The sequence below is a fragment of the Protopterus annectens genome, chromosome 5.part0 (assembly GCF_019279795.1).
Source record: "Protopterus annectens isolate FY-2018-M chromosome 5.part0, PAN1.0, whole genome shotgun sequence".
In the NCBI taxonomy this organism is placed as follows: Eukaryota; Metazoa; Chordata; order Ceratodontiformes; family Protopteridae; genus Protopterus; species Protopterus annectens.
In genome coordinates this window covers 455,170,839-455,191,835 of record NC_056735.1, presented here as the reverse complement: position 1 = coordinate 455,191,835, position 20,997 = coordinate 455,170,839, and the positions used below count along the sequence as shown (strand labels likewise).

The following is a 20,997-nucleotide window of genomic DNA, read 5'->3' as shown; positions in this document are numbered from 1 at the left end:
TTCACCATTGCCATCACACCTATTCAAATCATACCTAGCTATCGGCCACCACATGTGACCAGGAAGCCCATTCTGCCTATATGGACCTCATCAACTGTATTAGTACTGGGGTATGTACCCTAATCCTGGGTCACGTGAATGACCCAAACATACATTGGAAGACATACCCATTCTAGCACACAAATGACCAGAGGGCCAGCAACAGTGGAATTACAAACACCTCTGTGTAGCTATGGGCTACCCCTACATGAGGTGAAGGTGTGTTTGAGTTGATATTATACCACATGGTTTACCACTGCAGCATCCCTAAAATGTCATCCTCCATGGCAAAGCAACCATTATGCAGTCACCATCTCCCACAATACCCATTTAGCTAGGGTCAGATACACATAACCTCCAATGTAAAGTACATCCTCCTGGGAGGTGGTATACACAGCTTCAAAGCCCCCAGCCCTCTTTAACGACTGGCACCAAAATCCACACATACACACAAGTGCTATATGTGCATTTGTATAAATGCATGGAGTCAGGTATACCCAACAGGACTACTACATCCTCTGCAAGGATAGGTACACCTGTCTAGTGGACATCTGCAATACATACTGTCTATAACAGGGATGACATACTGCTTTTCAAGCCAAAGTAGGGGTAGGTGCTCATTTTAGAGCAATGTCTCCTTAGCATGAACATGCGCATGGGTTCAGTCCTGGAAACCTGCACAACAAATACAGAGCCTATATTGTCGACATCCACTACAGACAATCCTCTCCCCTACTGCACATATGTCTGCAACATCGCAGGAAGCACCTTCATCTGCTCATCTGTGATGGTCAAGGACACCAGCTACACCAGTGCTGTAGGTATAGCATACTTGATGCCTGACAGAGTCAGTGTAGACTTCACCCCTATCTTCTCCATCAGTACATCAGGATGTCCACAGTACCTCCCTCTGTCTCCTATACGTAGGGAACAGGTCACCACTGCCATGTGAAAGTCATGGTATATATCTGCCATGGGAGCCTATCACATCACAGGATGTATCCTACATGACCCCAAGCATAACCTTGCAACACCATAAGGCACTGTATTCAAAGGAGGACTGACTACCAACTTTGTCTTAGCCATTTGAAGGACAACCACTTTCACCCCTTTAGACTAAGGTGGGGCGTCCACGATGCAGTCACATGACAGACCCAGCAGCCTAACTAGGCTGTTCTGCAAGACCACAGTACAGTTTATAGTGAACCCCATTAACAAGGACATTGGCAACCTGCACACACTCCATCATGCACAGTTAGGCTTTGTCAAGGAAGGATTCATGTTTGTTACACTCAGATGACCTCTATGATGCAGTTACCAAAGCCATGGATGGGGGTGACAGTGCAAACTGCATACCTTGACCTGGACAAACTCTTTGACAGTATAAACCACCTGACTATAACAGATATACTCTCCCAAGTATGCATCACACCATATGTTACCACTAGGATAGCACACTGGTGCTCTGACACGATCCACCTATTCCGCATAGGAGAATCTACCTCAAGTGGTTGACCCATAACTAGTGGTGTAACCTGTTGTTCTGTGTTTGGGCCTCTGTTATGTGTGATGTACATTTCTAAGGTACAGGGCACAGCCATTGGCCTATGGCCGACCGTGTCTGCAGATGGCTGCATGCTGTGTGCCATCACTGGATTCCCTAGTGATGTGGACATCTGCCTAGGAGGGTCTCACACAGATACATGACTGTTGCCAGACACATGGCCTCAGGCCGCATACGAGGAAATGCAGTGTCAACTCCTATGGAGAGAATAACATTCACACATACTATCATAGTACTAACAACACCCTAGGCATGCAATCAGTCATGAGGGATCTGCGCACACAGGTCTTTGGCAACATCACATTTCACCACAATGTTGCTTCCATTCTAAGTTAAATGTTCTACATGGCCCACCTCATACATAAGGGTATGTCATCCATGGACATGGGGTCAGAAATCCCTGTATTTCCCCAATAAGGCCCATTACTGTGTATAATGCCCCGCTCATCATTCAAATCACACAACACATGCAGCAGCTGGGGACATCACAGAAGTTCCTCACCACTGAATACCAGGGCCTCAAACATCTACCATACACAGGCTATAAGCCCAACCTTCTACCTGGTTTCATACATACTCCTCAGAGGTGACCTCTGTGTGGCATGCAAGGCAATCATGGACTCCACTTTGCTGGGACTGCTGCACAAGTGCAACTCGAGCTCCACTCTAACACACACACATGCCCTCAACCTGGTGTGTGACATGACCTGGGCTTGTTGGTGGCTCAGATGTGTGCCCACACACTCACCCTGCTGTGGAATGGCCACCCTGTCCACATCAGGCAGCATAGCCATTTACACCTTTGCAGGCGGAACCTGGATAACTGGATGGTTAACTGCACATACACCCCTGGAATACTACCTGTGTCCCTGTTGGACTGGGGCATCAGGTGCTGCCTTGCATACACATGGGCTAACATCTGACCTAGGCATATGGGTGATCAGGGGCCCATAGCCTAGTAACCTCATATGGTACCAGGTATACCAGTTATGGCATGAGTGCTGTGACAGTGTTGTTATGTGTCCACACCCATCACTGCCATTGACTCTGGTGTATTCCCTATGGGCAACATTAAAGTACCATGTCATACAGCCAACATCTGACAAATAGGTGAGTGATACTAGAAGTGCATGTGGACATTCCAGCAACATCTGTTCTACACAATAACCGTGAGCAGTGCATATGTGGTGTAGGGTGTCCTCCTCATAGGTATCTGACATCTGCAGTACCCAGATGTTTGCAGAATGTGTATATGTGCCTGAGAGATGTAGACCCCCCTGCCAGACAAATGTGGATGGCTGGAAACCAATTGGACAATATGTGATGGTTGTCCCCAGAGTGTGGGGAATGTGTCTGTGACATGCCAGACTCCTCAGAACACAGTAATGGTACATTAATATCTGGTACTGAATTCATTCCCTTACACTGTATGCTCAATATGTACACACTGTTGCTGAGGCGGAGCCAGTGTCCCCCCACTACTACTGCCTATAACCTGCTGTCCTGCTGCAGAGGGTCACCAGGTATACTAGTCATAGCTGTCAGGCAATAAGATACAGGTGTGGAGTACACAGTGACCTAGCCAGAGTATGTCAGGAACAGTCAGGGACACCTGGACAATGTTTTAAATAAGCCTGTATGACATTCACCGACTGAGAGGGGTCACTGACAGTACATGATGTGATATGCCAGCTGTATCCACCAGTAGTTACTGTCACTATTGCAGAACAGACAATCCAGTAGCATTCGTATGTGAGCTGACCATTGCTAGGCGACTCTGGGGCCAAAGCTGCGATCTATGTCACTGCAGATAGAGCCAAACGAGAAGACCATAGGTGCTGGACAGCAGACTAACAGCAACATGTCATTGCAAGATATGCTGTTGAGACCTACTGTTGAAATTCAATTTCCCATGACTGCATCCCCCATCAGCATTCCATTACATGGCTAATTCTATGACATAAATGGTATAGTGCTGTATTCCTTCGTGAGCAGAAATCCAGTGGTAGTTTTCCTAGGAAAATCACAGTCTGTCTTAATGAAGAAAGTCACAGACCTGTTTACCATAGGCAGCAGCTTGCCTTTTGTAGGTAATGCTCATGAACAGGTGATTGCCTCTGCACCAATCTGTGACTCACACTTGCTAATAGTATACAGAACAGCTGGGTTGCCTCTTCATTACCCAATGCATGGCAACACAGTGCTATAATTAAGGCCTTCATATAGGGCTTACCCCTTTTCCTGGCCTGTGAGGAGGACATTATCGAGGTGTGGGAGCTACAACATCACAGAGGGTAGGTAAAAATAATGTCCACTGTTTATATTGATGTGTTATGTCTACAGTTTTGCATGCTATGTTTGGTCATTGTTAGCAGATATTTTGATTCTTTAACAGTGTACTGTTTAACAATGTGTGTTGAGGTCAGTAAGGAGACAGGCAGATGTGAGTGTCATACATCCTTTTTATCCGAATGTGCATGCTGCTGCAGTTGATGCTGGTCTATTAGCTGTGTAGGTTTGTAGGGAGAGACTGTGACACATGTCCCTTTCACCTGACCATCCCTTCCAACCCTTTATGTATGGGTGTTGTGTGGATGCCCGGTTCTAGGTGTTTGGGAGGTATGGTAGGTCTGTAGCTGGTAGCTGAACATACTGATGTATGTGTAGCAGGCTGCAGCTGCTGCATTCTGGACAGGAGTCATACTAGGGATTGTGAAGACATTGGGGGACAGCAAGCTGTATATATCAGTGAGGGAGCAGTGTCAGCTCTTGTGTCACAGCATGGCCAGGGTGAGGGTGCTCATAACAGTCCAGGTGAGGCATCTTCCTCTGGTACATATGTTAAGTAATAGTGTCATCCAGAGAGTGGTAGGCGACATGTAGGACATATATACATATTTGTGACATATGTCCCACCCTGAAGGCCTTTAACATGCCTACTGTGGGTGGCAGTGACTACTGTAGCTGCAGCCAGTTCTGCTGGATGTTGCAGGGCTCAGTTATTCCTATGTTATATTGACAAGCATGTAGTTGTCATGCAACAGACTGGACTGTGAGCCAGGACTGTGGGTGTCCAGATGTGACACATGCTAGGAATGTAGCAGATAGAGCTATTGAGTCATTATTATGGCAGGTGTATTTGCAAGACATATGTGCATGCATACAGTCTGTTGCATAGGACTAGCATGAACATGTGAGTTCGGATGGGTATGATGTGTGACACTGACCTGTTTTGTCATGGTTTTGTAACCTCAATCTGCACCGACTTGCCACTACTTCTGCACACAGAATAGGTTTTATGACAACCGTGCCATAAGTAGGGGGCACAACTGTGGACATTCTGCAACAGTCTGTGCAGTTGTCAGCTCTACCAGATATCGTAAGCCTCCCGTACATCCATCAGCATTTATTTGGCTGTGTACTAGTTCAGTGTATGCATCACAGGCCCAAGTATACTGTTATTTATTCCATTATATGAAGGAGTAGTGTTGTGACTGGCAATCAGGATATGTTTGCAAAATCAGCAGTTATGTTTCAGAGCTGAGTTGGCCTAGTGAGCTAATGCACTATGCTGTAGTTGACAAGGTCCTGGGTTCAATACTTGACAGGGGTGTAAATTTTTGCTGATGTGACATCATTGTAATGCATGATATATTTATAGAAACACTAGTTACTCTCCAGAGCTGAGTTGGCCTAGTGGATTAATGCACTATGCTGTAGTTGACAAGGTCCTGGGTTCAATACTTTGCAAGGGTGTAAATTTTTGCTGATGTGATATCAGTGTAGTGCATGATTTATTTATAGAAACAGTTATTCTCCTGAGCTGAGTTGACCTAGTGGGCTAATACACTGTGCTGTCATTCAGGGGGTCCTGCGTTCAAGACTTGGAAGGGGTGATTATTTTATTGATGTGAATAGTGTCAGAATGTCAGAATCAGATAAGGTGATTAAAGCAGTTTTAAGTGGGTTTACGTGGTGCACTGCAATGCTAAGTGGCAGTTACTCCTGCTTAAACCTGCGCTGTTTCCAAATAAAGAAAAGAAAAAGGGGTGATAGGACAGTGGTAAAATGGGGGCAAGCAGGTGGAAAAACAATATGAAAGGCAGGTAAGGATGTGCAGGACAGGTGTAGGAAAGGACCATAGTTCTTCATTTCTTGGGCAGCAAAAGCTGTGCATGATGTGGACAATTTGAAATCTGCACCACACATCCCACAGGGAGGGGTGTGGGTGACATAACTTTCTTGATTGCTGGGATGACTGATTGATGGCAGTGTATGTGGGGGTGAGATGGAGAGCTATGTATGGGGCAATGTTTGTTTTGGGGACAGATGGCCCCCTTTTATTTTTAAGGTGAGAGTGGGATGTTGGGGAAGGGTTGTAGGTATGTTTGGGGAGGTAAGTTGGGTAGGAGAAGTTGATTCTGCAGATAGACAAGACAGCATACAGGGGCGGTCTATGACACATGAAGGGGTAAACACCTTGGACGGGGAGGGTGTTTGGGAATCAGAGGACCAAGTGCCCCCAGATGGCAACAGTGAGACTGAGCTCCCTACCCATGGGCAGTCAGCAATGCTCCTTCACAGCCCCAAAGGTGGCTGTGCTGGGGGCTGGGCACTAGGGTCGGCCTGCCCCTCCAGGTGTGCCAATCTGCTCTCAATGTGGTGCAGCTGGTCATCCAAATCACACTGGATAACCTTGTGCACCAACCCTGGGAAATGATTACAGGTGGCAACATCCTCTCTCCGCCCGCACCCGGGGGGGGGGAGCCTCATTCCCTGAGGTGGTTTCACCCATCTGTGGTGCAGGACCAGAGGAGGAGGCAGCTCCAGGTTGGGTCTCAGAAGTGCTGGGTCCTGGTGCCATGGCCAGATGAGGTTGGATAGGCAAATCCGCCAGAACCAGCCTACCCAATCATGCTATGTTGTTGAGGTTTGTCAAAGTGTATAGGTTAGTAATAAACAAAACATTTACATGTTAGTTATAACACCATGCATGGGTGTTCCAATTAACCCAGAACAATAGAATTCCATAGCATACAGAACACAGGCAGAAATGGAATAACAGTCATCACTGTAACAGCATGCCAGTAACAGTTATGGCAAAAGGCCAACAACATTAGCATTTCAACAAGGTATGTTAATATACTACCAATAATATAACACAAGGGCCAACATTAGGTTTTGAGAACAACATATGTAAAAATGGAACCATATCAGCAGTATAAGAATAATAATTTGTGATGCAAACAAAGGATAGGGGGAAAGAAAGACATTCCATTAACAACTGTATAGGCTATATTTTCCACAACATTACTGCTCAGTACTCTACAGGTCTGCCCTTACTTTATGTGTACAAGTGCCCTATAGCTTCTGTAGCACATACAAACCTCTCAAGTTGTCCACATGGGATGTTATGGGCCAAGCTGTGGGAACTACAGATACATAAGTACAGGGGACTTTTACATGTCAGGTGATCATATATGACTAACAAGGTGTACCCCTGCACTGATGTGTGTGTGTACTACTGGCATACTTCAACTGGGTTTATATCTGTATGCAATCGCATTATATCTTGCAGTACAGCTCCACGTCTACACTTTAGCATAACAGTTTTTTATCAGCCAACCTTCAGTCACTTCATGGTGTTATAACCAAGTTTGCTTCGTAGCACCTGTAATATTCAATTTCTTGAACAACAGCCCAGTCACCGTCCATGACAGCATGACACTAGAGAGACATGTATCGTGCACAGTATAAGGAGTTTATACCTATCTTGCTGTGTTTGGTAGGCATGGGGTTAGACTATCAGCAGACATTCATAGACACACCAGGCATACAGCCGTACCAACAGTAGAACATTTAATTTGTCTTAAGGTGGAATAGTAATGTACTTCATGACATTTTATTTAATGGAGTCTTATCACCTTGCTGAGCAATGCTGGTTACACACTAGTACTTCTGGACATAGACATTAGTATACCCTTTATACAGCTACTACAGACATTTCTTTACCTGTAAGTCCTGTGGGAAGAATATCTGTTAACAATACATAACGGTTTCTATAAATAGTCAGTACTACTTGTCTGTTACTATAAATAAATCTAAGTACCTGTCCCTGGATTAAAACCCCGGTCTGTATGTGTCAAAATGAACAACATATATATATTGCTCATCACACTAAGCTACTGGGCCACTGCTGTGCGTTGGTTGACTGATATGTGCCTAAAGCTCACCTGGTAATACAGATAGTGTCACACAAGACTGTAGTGACAGTTGAACATACATGAATAAGATTCATGTATGACAGAGATAGTAGGTGAAGTGTGTATTAATACTTGGAATGCAGGTATGCACAATTAACCCCAAGTGCATGAAAATATATGTGATCTGTACACACCATATCGCGGTGCTTGGTTGCCTGCCTGACCCATATACATTTGCAGATGGTATATTTGCAATCTACAGCTATTACAGTCTTATACTTGCCTGCATTGGTGTACCTACGTTCAGGAATGCGTATAGCTGAAACGCAAAGATTAACACAAGACAATCCTCAGGGAAACACACTATAATACCTTAGACATTACTACTGAAGGTTCAGATCTTAGTGTGGATAAAATATTATATTGCATTATGTCTTGTAGTATACCTCCATATCTACACTTTAGCATAACAGTTCTTTATCAGCCAACCTTCAGTCACTTCATGGTGTTATAACCGTCTTTGCTTCGTAGCACCTGTAATATTCAATTTCTTGAACAACAGCCCAGAATACACACAACAATTGGCAGAACAAAGCTTTATTGATGGTGACATGACACAGTGATTGGTATACATCTGACAATCTTTATTGTTCTACACTTTAAATAATGCATGTGTTGAAAAACAGCCCATTTCACAACCTATACAATACTAACTTTATTTCCTTTAGAATTAGTACTGACTGCAATTGTACTGTATTTCCTGTAGATCATGAATGAATTTCATGTATTTCCTACACATTCTGAATGTTGGTGTATTTATTACCAGATCCTTAGTATTAATACAGTATACATGTGATATTCCTACACATTATTAATGCAGTTTTACTTTCTTTCCTTAACATTAGCATCTTTCTTGCTTTCATCTATACTGAACTGTACCTGACATTACTCACTTATATCAGTCCAGGTCTATGAACACATTCATTGCAGTACACTCAGAACAGAATATACCTACTGGCAGTTACTATGGTACTCTTTCTTATTTATATTACTATATATTGCAAAATATATCTGTACTCACCACACTCTCAGTGCATCCTGGCTAGGTGCCCTGAGTGGGCCTCCAGGTCGCGAGCCCTCTCCTCTGCAGCTGTGGGGAGGGAAACACACCATTATGCATAACTGTCTATCAGGTATTCATACTACAATTTGGTAAATCTATGGTGCCTATACTTACAAACTTCTGCAGCATTGTGGTCCCGAGCATCTTGGATCCACTGAGCTAAGAGAACCCACTTTCTATGCTTCAGATCATCATAATGATGATGCACCTGCTCATCAGTGAGAGGGATTCCAGTTGCAGTGGTGAGGTCATGTGCCAGCAGGTCCCAGGCCTCTGATTTGTATTCGGACCCCTGACACTGGACCTGCAGCAGCCAGTCATCCTGGTTTTTAACAAGGAGCACAACCATGACCCTACACTCTAAAATGCCCCAGCACTGCACCTGGAAGTGTGCACCCTCTCCAACTCCAGCCATAGCTCTTGCAGTGATCAAACTCCAACAGGTTCTGGCTGTATTCCCACCTGTTCAGTTTACATAAGGCTGTTTTCCTGCACTTTGCCACCATTGGCCCATTTCTGAAAATGCTAAGCAACACTTAGCACCACACAAACTCACTGAGCTCAGCTGAGCAGTGCTTAAACAGGGAATGCTTAGCAGTGCTTAGCAGTGCACAAACCAGCTTAGCTAAGCTGAGGACCACTTAAACTGGGATTCCTTAGCAGTGCTCAAACCAGCTAAGCACAGCTGCGCAGTGCTAAGTACTACTAAACAGGTCCTGTGTAAGTACTGCTTGGCTTGGCTTAGCAGTGCTTAGCAGAGCTTAGGTAAGGCATACTAGATTTTTAAATAATAAATAGAACACATATTGACATTAATTGCTCAGTCATAATAATTTATTATGTAAATGTATTTTACTTTACATGACCTAACCCTTTATGTATTTTAATTACATTATCTTGGGGTGTGACTGTAATGCATTGGACATGTGTGTGATTGGAGCTTTTCTCCTCGTATCTCCACTGAAAATGGGATTCTGGACCAACTGCACTAACCTGGTAAATAAATATCAATAACTACGTCGATAAAAATAAAACTGTATATATTAATGCTATCCGATGTAAAAGATGAATGGTCTGTCTGGATATTCAAACCATGCATCTACTGCACACAAGGCCATGGCCATTTGGCTAACGTGGATGTGAGGAGTTTTCTAAATAGCTTTCGGTTACATTTTAGCACTGCTGAGCAACGCAACATGCTTTGCAAACCCACTCAGCTATGCTTAAACTTGGCCTTTTCCATTAAAATTAAAAGCATCCGGTTTCTATTTTTAGATGTCTGGCATGTGTTTATTGCTAAGCGTCATGTCAACACTAGGAAAAAAAAAGGGACAATGACATTTTCACATTTAATTTCAATGCCATCCATCAGTTTTACAGTACAGGAGGTGTGTTACAGACACTGTAACACACCCCCTACATATAAAGTATAGAACTGGCCAAGTACACACATTTTAAAATTTGATATTTTAGTGCTGTCTAGCACTTTGGGCAGCCACGGTGGTGCAGCGGTTAGCATTGTCGCCTCACAGCAAGACGTTCTCCAGTTCTATTCTCGGCTGGGGTGCCTTCTGTGCGGAGTCTGCATGTCCTCCCTGTGGTCACGTGGGTTTCCTCCAGGTGCTCCGGTTTCCTTCCACATCACAAAGACATGCAGTATGTTAGGAACCTGGGTGGAAGACATTCAGCTATGTTAGGAACCTGGGTGGAAACTCACAGATATGCTCAGAATTAGTCCAAAATGATACAAAAATCACTGAACCCACAGACATTGCCAACATACTGGCAGACAGGTTCAGTGCAAACTTCACCCCCCTCTCCCCCCCTAAAGGAGAGATAACTATCCCAGCCGAGTGTAGCCTCCCGGACATCTCAAATGCGCAGGTGAAAGCTGCTCTCTCTAAAGCCAAAAACACAGCATCAATGGGTCCGGATGGTGTCCCCGGCTGTGTGCTACACGAGCTAAATGAGGAATTAAACCCGCACATAAGGCAGCTGTTTAATCTCAGCCTTACCACAGGATACGTGCCCAAGGAGTGGCGTCGGCAACTGTGGTCCCACTCCACAAAGGTGGCGCCTCTACGGACCCTGGTAATTACCGCCCCATAAGCTTAACAAGTCTAGTCTGCAAAGCTATGGAGAGGATCATAATGGAGCTCATAAACAAAGATATAGGGGACTTGCAGACATTGGACCCGACCCAGTTTGGCTTTGTCAAGGGAAGATCATGCCTTTTGAACTTGGTCGACTTCTTGAAATAGTCACCAAGGCCATTGATGAGGAAAGGCAGTCCATACAGCCTACCTTGACCTTGCAAAGGCTTGACACAATACCCCACTCGGTATTGTAGAAAAACTTACCAGCTTAAATGTAAACCCATATGTCACAAGATGGGTTGCAAACTGGCTTAAGGACAGAACCCACAGGGTTAGAGTTGCTGGCGCTGTGTCAGACTCCAAGCCGGTCACAAGTGGTGTCCCACAGGGCTCGGTCCTTGGCCCCTATTGTTTGGCATCTACTTCTCAGAAGTACAGGCCAACATGGGAGGACTTTGGCTGACAAAGTTTGCAGATGACTGCAAACTGGGCCATAGTGGAAAGTGCATCGGACACTGATATCCTTCAGAAGGGACTCACGGAAACAGATAGCTGGTGCCAGAACCATGGCCTGAAGTTAACGCCAAAAATGTATAGTCATACCCTTCGGGAAAAACAAGGTAACCCCAAGCTACCATATAGGTGGCAATCCACTAAGCACAGAAGAGGTTATCAGGGACCTGGGGACCCAGGTTGACAGTGGCCTTTCTTTTGACACTCACATTGCTAAAGTGGTTAGAAAGACCTTCTACATTGCCCACCTGATCATGAAGGATTCACATCCAGATCTAGTGAGGTCATTGTTCCCTGTACTCTTCACTTATCAGACCAATGATCGAGTACAATGCCCCATTCGGGATGTATCTCACCCGACATCTGCAGCAATTGGAGAGACCCCAAAGTTCCTCACCAAAAGGATAAAGGGACTCCAAAATCTGTCATATGCTGCCAGATTGAAGAAACTCCAGCTCTATTCAGTCGCATACCGTCTGCTCAGAGGTGACATGTGCCTGACATACAAGGCCATGTCCAACCCGAATTAATGGACATGCTCCACCTCAAAAATCCAAATCCACCAAAACCACTAGAGCAAGCGACTTAAACCTTAGCACGGATATAAATAGGACGTGCTGGAGGGATAGATTTATCACTCAGAGACTCCCTATGCTGTGGAATAAAATCCCGGTCCATGTGAGGCAGAGCACCTCGCTGACTCTGTTCAAGAGAAATCTAGACCTGTGGATGGGAGATCGTAGGTTTACCCCGGGAATCATCTCTGGGTCACTGCTGGACAGAGGCACAACAAACTAATGGGCACAGTATTTTTTCATATAAGGGGTGGCGTAAGCCACAATAATTTGGGCTAGGCTTATAAATGCCTTAGGGCAGATAGCCTAGTATAAACCTATGAACCTATGAACCTATGGATTGGACACACTACATTGGCCCTATGTGTGAGTGTATGCGTGTGTGTGCCTTCTGTGGAAGTTTGGGCGCCGGGCTGGCAACTCGACACAGTAAAACTCCACTGCCAATCATGAGCGGACAGATGATCCGCTGTGGTGACCCCTAACCGGGAAAAAGCCGAAAGAAGAAGAGGAAGAAGAAGTGTTATCTAGCACTTTGACAGTGCAGGGGATGTGTTGCGATCACTGTAACACACCCCCTGCATATAAATTATAGAACCGGTCAACTACATATATTTAATTTAATATTTTAGTGCCATCCGGCACTTTGACAGTGCAGGGGGGGGTGTTATGGACACTGTAACATACTGCCTACATATAAATTATAGAACTGGCCAAGAACAGACTTAATTTAATATTTTAGTGCCACCCGGCACTTCGCCAGTGCAGGGGATGTGTAATACATCTCTGAGCACTGTAACACACACCCCTACACTGATTCAGTAACCATGTACACAAGGCATGCTGCCGTGGGGAGCTGCAGACACGGCCACAGTACATTCTGTGTAGGGCTTGCACTATTGCGATGTGGAGTTTATTAAATCTGAGGGACAATCTAGCTGCAACACCCAATCTCATTGGCAAATCTAGGACAAATATGGATAAGGAACTGCTTGAACATGAACACTATTCATTGCTAATTTCTATATATCTTAAGCTTAAATTCATATGTTCTTTTGGGTTCAGAAAAAAAATGAAGATGAACACTAGTTTGTATAAAAGCAGTAAACAGTCATCTTACTGCTTGAATTAAGCTATGAACAAAAACATGCTTAATTATTGTAAAGAATTAATAACTTTTCTTGGTAGTGTAGCAAAGCAGGGCCGGAAAGGGAGATGTGGAAGGTAGGAGGGAAGAGGAGATCCAGTCAGGCATCACAATTCAATATTTCTGCACACTTTGAATCCATTGAATATATCTGGAAGCTGTGGATCTGAAAGAGTTGAATAGCAAAGCCCTTGCTCCTGAGTTAGGGAACCAAAGTTGTAACAAATCAAAGTCTTAGTTTGTAAGCTGTGGACCAAAGGTCAAATTATAAGAAAGTTATCGTTTTTTAGCTGTGGACCTAGAGTAAATACACATATGTGTGAGCTGTGGACCCATTTATTGCATACATTAAGCCAGTACACAACTCCATCATAGTCCTGGCCCATGTCCTCACCCAGTCAGCATCACAATTCAAAATTTCAGGTGCTTCAACTCTTCTTGGACATTTTCTAGCGAATTTGTGTATAATGTTCTTAGCTGCTGAATTCTGTCACTAGGTGCAAATGCCAATGCCAAACCAGTCAGCCTGTCTTCAGTCTTAGATGAATGTTTCCAAGTCATGACCAATTACAGTCTGCTGACTACTCTTTGACATTCACAACTTGCAAAAGGAAATGTTCACAAATCTTCAACACTGTGCTTATGTTTGGAGAAAGACCTGTGCCATACCTTTCTAAGGAATCAGCAACATCTGTAACCACATCAAAGTGCAACAAGTACTCAGTTCCACTCACACACCATCAGACTAAGACAAATCATCACAGAAGAAGCTCAGGTCCAATGATCCCTCATGAAAGCTATGCTGCTCTTGCATCATTCATTTTAGGACAACCTACAGTAAAAGAGTAGCACCCTGATGCAGCTGGGAAAACTCATCAATTTCTGAAATTAGGCAGTACACAAAATGAGTAGCCACAGCCCCATGGTGGTACTCATAAGGGTTCTCTGCCATTACAATAGTTCACTGCATTTGCCTTGATGTTATTCTCAACCTACTGGCAGGGCTTCTACTTTTGATGCATGTGTAACATGCCTTTTGGTACCACTAAGAACTTTTGATGCATGTGTCACATGCCTTCTGGTACCACTAAGAACTTTTGATGCATGTGTCACATGCCTTTTGGTACCACATGGAATAATTATTTAATACTGTCTTGCCCATCTTCCAGCGCAGCTCATGACTGGCTGACATAATTCATGGCCTCATCATATCCAGAACTGATCCTTGTTGCAGAAGTGCTCAAGGCTTGCAATTAGTGAAAACATTTTGTTGTGATAACAAGGCAAGCCACAAATTCAAGACCTGCAATATTTTTACCATACCAATTGCCTTTGCAATGCCTTCACATGGAACGGAATGTTCAGAAACTTGTTCCAAGGCACAGACAAAGGCTTGATGTAAGAAAATAAATATTTCAAATGTATCATGTCATTCAATCCAGCTGGTGTAGAAAACACTCTGCAGGTTAACTTTGTTGACACCACAGAGTGCAATCTCTACTTTTTGTCTAGCTTCTCTCTCCAGAGACTAAGCATCTCACAGTCTAATTTGCTAGTCCCACCCTGTTGTAAATCAGCCGATTCTCAAAGGCTGGTACTATGTATCTGTTCAGCTGGCAAAAGCCACACCAAAACCATTAGCCCTATGGATGCAGTACTTTGAACCTTGGCCCTGCATATCTAAATTTTCTGCTCATATTAACAGTCCCATCAGAACATGGTCTCCTCATTTTCTATGGATTCAGGGTCAGTCTTTCAAATTGTAGCAAGAACTCTCTGCAAAGTCTCTCACCTGAACTTTCAGTGCTGATAATGTATGTCAGATAATCTTCATGTTATAATGCAGTGCTTCTCTGCTTCATTGTCAGCAAAAATGGCATCTTCTTGTTACTTATACCAAGAACGCCATCCACCATTACACAATATCATCCACCACATTCCTGATATCTGTAATTATGTCCTTTTTAATTATGTGTCCAACAATGTATGTAATTTTCATTCTGGATGGTCATGGATCTGTAAGGAGCATCCCTTGTTACAAAGTACTGCTTTAGGATGTCATCATCCCTGTCAGTCAAGTTCAGATCCTGAGAGTTCCCGCATTTTGCTGTGTTATCATTCAAGTATCTGGCATCGCTCCCATATTTTTGAAGCTTGATATTTTCCACCTTCTGCTATGTTATCATTTAAGTGTCTGTCATCTTTCCCAAATTCTCAGAGGAGAAGGATTTCAGTTCTACATAAAGCTGAGTTTTTTGCAATGGAACTTAGAATGATAGGGTTCTTCTTCCTGTCCTTTATTGCACCTAACCATGAAACTGTTATCTCAATGTAGTATAACTCACCTGATATCTCATTAATCTGAAGTCCACTCAGGTACCACAGAAAGTGTGGATTTTATGTCCTGCTTCTCCATCTAAAAGATTGGTACTATGTACCTTATTAAAAACTGGGATTTGAAAGTAAGCTTTGCCTTTCTCCAGTTCCTGCATTCAGTTGTTAAAAGTGCATCCCTTTTCTGGTTCATAGTGGAGGGGTCAAACAGCACACAGGGCAAGCAGGATGCTACATCAAATGATGCACTCAGTTCAAGGTAAGTAGCACTCCACAATGGCTGGAAGTAGTATTTGTTTACCAAACTTAATAACTGTTAACTTCTCACAATTACTGATGGAGTAGTCAAGTAAGCACTAACATATATTTTTTCTTAATCTCTTTCTGTTTTAATAACTTGTTAAATAACATGTAAAGTTGTATTGCTAAATCCTTGGTGTATTTGCAGATGCAAGGACACTGTCTGACAGCTCTTTAGATTGTGGTCTTTCAGCAACATCATATTCCCTGTATGTTAGTGGTTGCAGATAGATAACAATTTCTTGCTGCTACATTCATGGTTCTGAGGAAGACATGACAGCATTGAGGAAAGTAGGTTAGGCAGAAACCTAATTTAAAAATGTACACAAAGGTTTGATCAAACTTTCAAATCTGAGGACCAAGAATACTTTCACTATGTTTCAGGGGGCCTCAGACAAACATGTAAAATTAAGTTTGAATTTCATCTGTTGTTTTTGTCTATCTCCATATCTCTCAACATTTAACAATTACAAATCATAGGATGACTTTTAAAATTGTGGCACATATTCAAAAAGAAGGTCAAGTTTGTATTTTTAGAACAGATTCTTAAGGGCTAGTCTCCAAAGAGTTAGAGAAAATATTACATTTAACACTCTACCTTTATCTCTCTCTTAGATATATTTATTTATTCATTCATATATTTACATCCACACATAGACACACACACGCACACACATGCACACACACACACACACACACAATACATTGTCTGTGTCCTCTCCATTAACTAGGACTACTTTGCTTTCATATCTTTTGGCAATGACAGCCCCATTACTTCGCCTAAATGAAGCACTAACAGGAGCTTTGATCTGCTCTGTCCTAATTCCATATAGACGGTTTTCTTTACCTTAGTCCATCCAGCAAGCATTCCTGTCTACAACATTTTTTGTATAGTCTTGACACCATTCTAATGTGCGCAAGTCAGTCTTACACTTTATCACTGCACTTCTACAGTTTAAGATTTCACTTCCACATTATCTGGATTAGGATAATTTGTCACATTTCATGATATCTGTAGCATCTGCACTGCATTAACACCTACAGAAAAATGAGACAATGTGCATTTTTCAGTGAAGTATGCCAAGACAGGCATACTGTTTAGCTTTTGCTGCTAAGAAACACTTCAAAACTAAAATATATACTGCCACATTATTCAAAAACACTTGCCACCTATGTATACAGAGTAAGCCCACTATGAAGTCTGAAAAAAATTCTGAAAGAAAATCAGTATGTAAGTGGAACAGTGCTAAGTGAAGGTAAAATCAGAGTCAAGTACTATTCCTAAATCATAACAGTTAACTGATATATACACCTGTTGTCTATTACCCCAATCCACTTCACTGTCACTATGCAGACTGGTGTTTAACAAATGTGGAATAACAATAATAATACCTATTTGTTAACCAGGTATGCTCACTGAATAGATAGTCCCTTTTAAGGGGTGAAGGTGAGGCAATGTTTGTGTGTTTGTGCACGGTGACAAGGTAGGCAAGAAAGAACTGAGGGAATAAACCCCTATATCACAGGAACTACGGCTTACAGACTTAACCATGTGCGCCAAATGTCAATACATGCTGCACACTCCACAAATCCTTTGTTGAGAGCACAGCTAAACAGGCAGTTCCAACAGCAATTGCTTTCATTCAAGCACCATATAAGTTTTCACTGAAACAGTTTAAATCCTGACCCAGACCTGGCAGCATAGGTCCTGGAACATGATTAAACTATGCAGAGAAGTTCCTTTTCACAAATCCTGATAGTCATTCCAGAAGGCACACTGTCATGGTACAAACAAAAAGAAAATTATGTGGCATGGGGGAAGAAAAAAAAATGCACCGCCAAAGGCAGTACAGTTGAGAGGTGACCTGCTAATGGGGTAGCTTAAGTTCCCACAGACCACTTCCCCCTGCTAAATCTACCACTGCATTTTTTGCAAAACACTGAAAACAATGTCTGTCATGTCACACTTTCAGCTGAACTAAGACTCTATCACTGCCATCTATTAAAAAGGTTTAAATGGTTCCCAATTAACTACAGGGCCACTCAGACTATTAGTCTGAAATTCTCAAACTGCAATATTGCCCAGTTCTATGTAATAACATTAAACAGACCCCTCTTTAAACTAGCCATAGAAGAGAAGGCCTTTTTTAAGACACGTATTGTCTCCTGCAATATATTACTAGTGAATGATGTGTAGAACCAGCAAGCTTTGTCAGATTTCAAAACGATGCTAAAACAGCTCTTATTATATGAAAACAAATGGAGCTGTTTCATGGATGCTAGTTAGCTCTTATATGGCACTACCCATTTCACTACTATAACATTTATTAAAATTATAACTTCTCCATCAAATATCATCAAGCTATACCTTAGTGATGTCATAATACATTCTCAAGTGTGCATAAAATGTAATTTAATTTGTTCTATAACCTGTTGAACATAAGCTTATATAGTACTAGGATGGAACTGTTAATAACAGCTGCAATCACATTAATTTAAGACAAATTGACATTCTAACTGTAAACTACTGAATGCCTATCTTGTCTACTGTTAATTGTTATGTCTTATGCAACACTTTTGTGTGACTGGATGTTTGTGTTTTCCATATGGACCTCAGGTTGTGCCTAAAAAGGGTCAAATGGGTGGTCCACACATCTGGTTAGCAAACAGAAAAAAATAAACTTTTGCCCTTCATGCTCCACAATCTTTGCACTCCCAAACTTACATCTTAGACTGTCGTGTCTTCTGCCTTCTGCTTTAGGATCTACCATTCATGTTACCGTTTTGGGTGATGCAAGTAACAGTAAAGATGAAGAATGAATTTACAGACATCCTTTTCACATTACAAGAATCAGGGGAAGGATCTCTTCTTTTTTCTTTGCACCTTCCTAAATCTGTTCTGTTGGCTCCTTATAGAATGATGAAACCCTACAGAATGACTCCTGACATTTCAAAAAATTAAATGTGATTTAAAAAACAAAAGCAAACTTTGAAACTTGATGTTATGCTTTTATTTTTAATGTGGGCTTTGTCTTTCCTGCACCCCCACTGCCTCACATCCCTGTTACTCATGGATACTGTCACTTACTTATACTAACTCGAAGATCTCTGTATGTCACAGCCAGGAGGATACCATAATCTCACAATTAGCATATATTTCGTCATTCACATTTGCAGTTTCAACATTGCAATTACAAAACTCAGACATTCGACAGGCACCATCCAAATATGAGTGATGGACAAACAAAGGTGCAGAAATACGCCCCTATTTTGTCATTAAATTCTCTTGTACTATGTCAAAAATGTACTCTTTGACAACAGTTTCTTTGTCAAAGACAGACTGACTCATAAAAGGAGCTGAGTGCTTGAAGGGGTGGTGGATCTATTAGAATTTACAGGTGCAATGTGATAAAGAAAGACAAGGATCTGCTATGAGGGACCTGACAACATCCCAGGCTGTGTTGTACACGAACTACAGAACAAACTGGCACCCCACCAAAGTACCATGTTCAATCATAGCCTCACCTCAGGCTTTGTGCCCACTGAATGGTGCACAGCAATGGTTATCCCACTCCACAAAGGGGCAGCCACCACGGACACTGGGAACTACCACCCCATCAGCCTGATGAGCCTGGTCTGCAAGGCTATGGAATGTATCATCATGGAACTTATAAACAATGACACTGGTAATCTCCAAACTCTGGACCCTACCCAATTTGGGTTTGTAAAAGGCAGATCATGTCTTCTAAACCTGATAGACTTCTTTGAAGCAGTCACCAAAGCTGTAGATGAGGGTAAGGTGGTTCACACAGCCTATCTAGATCTCGCCGAGGCTTTTGACATCATCCCCCACTCTGGAATTATAGATAAACTCAGTAAACTAGGTATAAATCCCAATGTCACAAGATGGGTTGCCAACTGGCTCACTGACAGAACACACATTGTGAAAGTAGCAGATTCTAAATCCAACTTCAGACCAGTGACAAGTGGAGCACCACAGGGTTCAGTCCTGGGTCCTCTCCTGTTTGGTATCTACTTCTCTGAAGTACAGGCTAACACAGAAGGTCTTTGGCTAACAAAGTCTGCAGATAACTGCAAACTAGGAGCCATAATCAAAACTCCTAACAATGTGGACATCCTACAAAAGGGCCTCACTGAGACAGATGCCTGGTGTCAAAGTCATGGCCTCAAGCCCAATGCCAAAAAGTGCATTGTTATCCCTTTTGGTAAAAACTCTGTACCCATGAACTACCACATAGGCAATAGTCTACTTAACCGAAAGTGTGATAACAGACCTTGGGACACAGGTGGACAATAGTCTCTCCTTTGATAATCACATTGCCACAGTAGTCAGGAAATCCTTCTACATGGCACACCTCACCCCAAAAGGTTTCTCATCCAGGAAAAAAGAGGTAACTGTTCCCCTCTACTCATCACTCATTAGACCCATTATAGAGTACAACACCCCTTTTGGTATGTACATCACAAGACATCTACAACAACTGGAAAGGCCGCAGAAATACCTCACAAAGAGAATTACCGGCCTCAAACAGATGCCCTACGCAGACTGTCTCAAAAAACTCCAGCTTTACTCTGTCACATATCGCCTACTCAGAGGTGATCTCTACCTAACATACAAAGCTATGTCAAACCCAGAGCTGTTGGACATGCTCCACTTAAAGAAATCCCAATCCCTCCGAACTACATGCTCTAGGGACCTAAACCTTGTCACCACAATAAACAGAACATGCTGGAGAGATAGATTCCTGTCCCAGAGACTTCCCATACTCTGGAACAAACTACCTATCTATATCAAACAAAGCTCCTCATAGCACCCTTCAAGAAAAATCTTGATGATTGGATGGGAGATAGGAAATTCACCCCGGGGATTACTTCTGTGGTTCTGCTTGACAGGGCCACAGGAAAATAATTTTTTCTTGGGTGGCAAAAGCCAGGGTACCATTTGGCTAGGCTTATATAGGTCCTAGGCCCAATAGCCTAGTACCTACCTATGAACCTATATAATCACAGGACAGACCACTAACTGTATGTGCCAGTCAAAGGGCTATTCTAGCTTTATCTTTAGCCAGCACCAACATCAAA

The 20,997-nt window shown here is 42.8% G+C and overlaps 2 protein-coding genes across 3 annotated transcripts in view; both read right to left on the bottom strand.

Annotated features, from left to right (window-relative positions):
* LOC122802675 (cytidine and dCMP deaminase domain-containing protein 1-like) overlaps positions 1–20,997 on the bottom strand; it is a 1,973,793-nt gene that overhangs the window by 560,490 nt on the left and 1,392,306 nt on the right. The window lies entirely within an intron of this gene.
* The window catches only part of CDADC1 (cytidine and dCMP deaminase domain containing 1), a 371,753-nt gene that overhangs the window by 40,334 nt on the left and 310,422 nt on the right, over positions 1–20,997 (bottom strand). Inside the window, exon 8 of one of the 2 annotated variants that reach the window (XM_044072391.1) lies at positions 8,888–8,956. The exons of the other annotated variant lie outside the window; for it this stretch is intronic. Coding sequence (XP_043928326.1) covers positions 8,895–8,956 — 62 coding nt within the window. The 3' untranslated portion in view covers positions 8,888–8,894. The remainder of the gene's footprint in view (positions 1–8,887; positions 8,957–20,997) is intronic. 2 annotated transcript variants of the gene reach the window in all.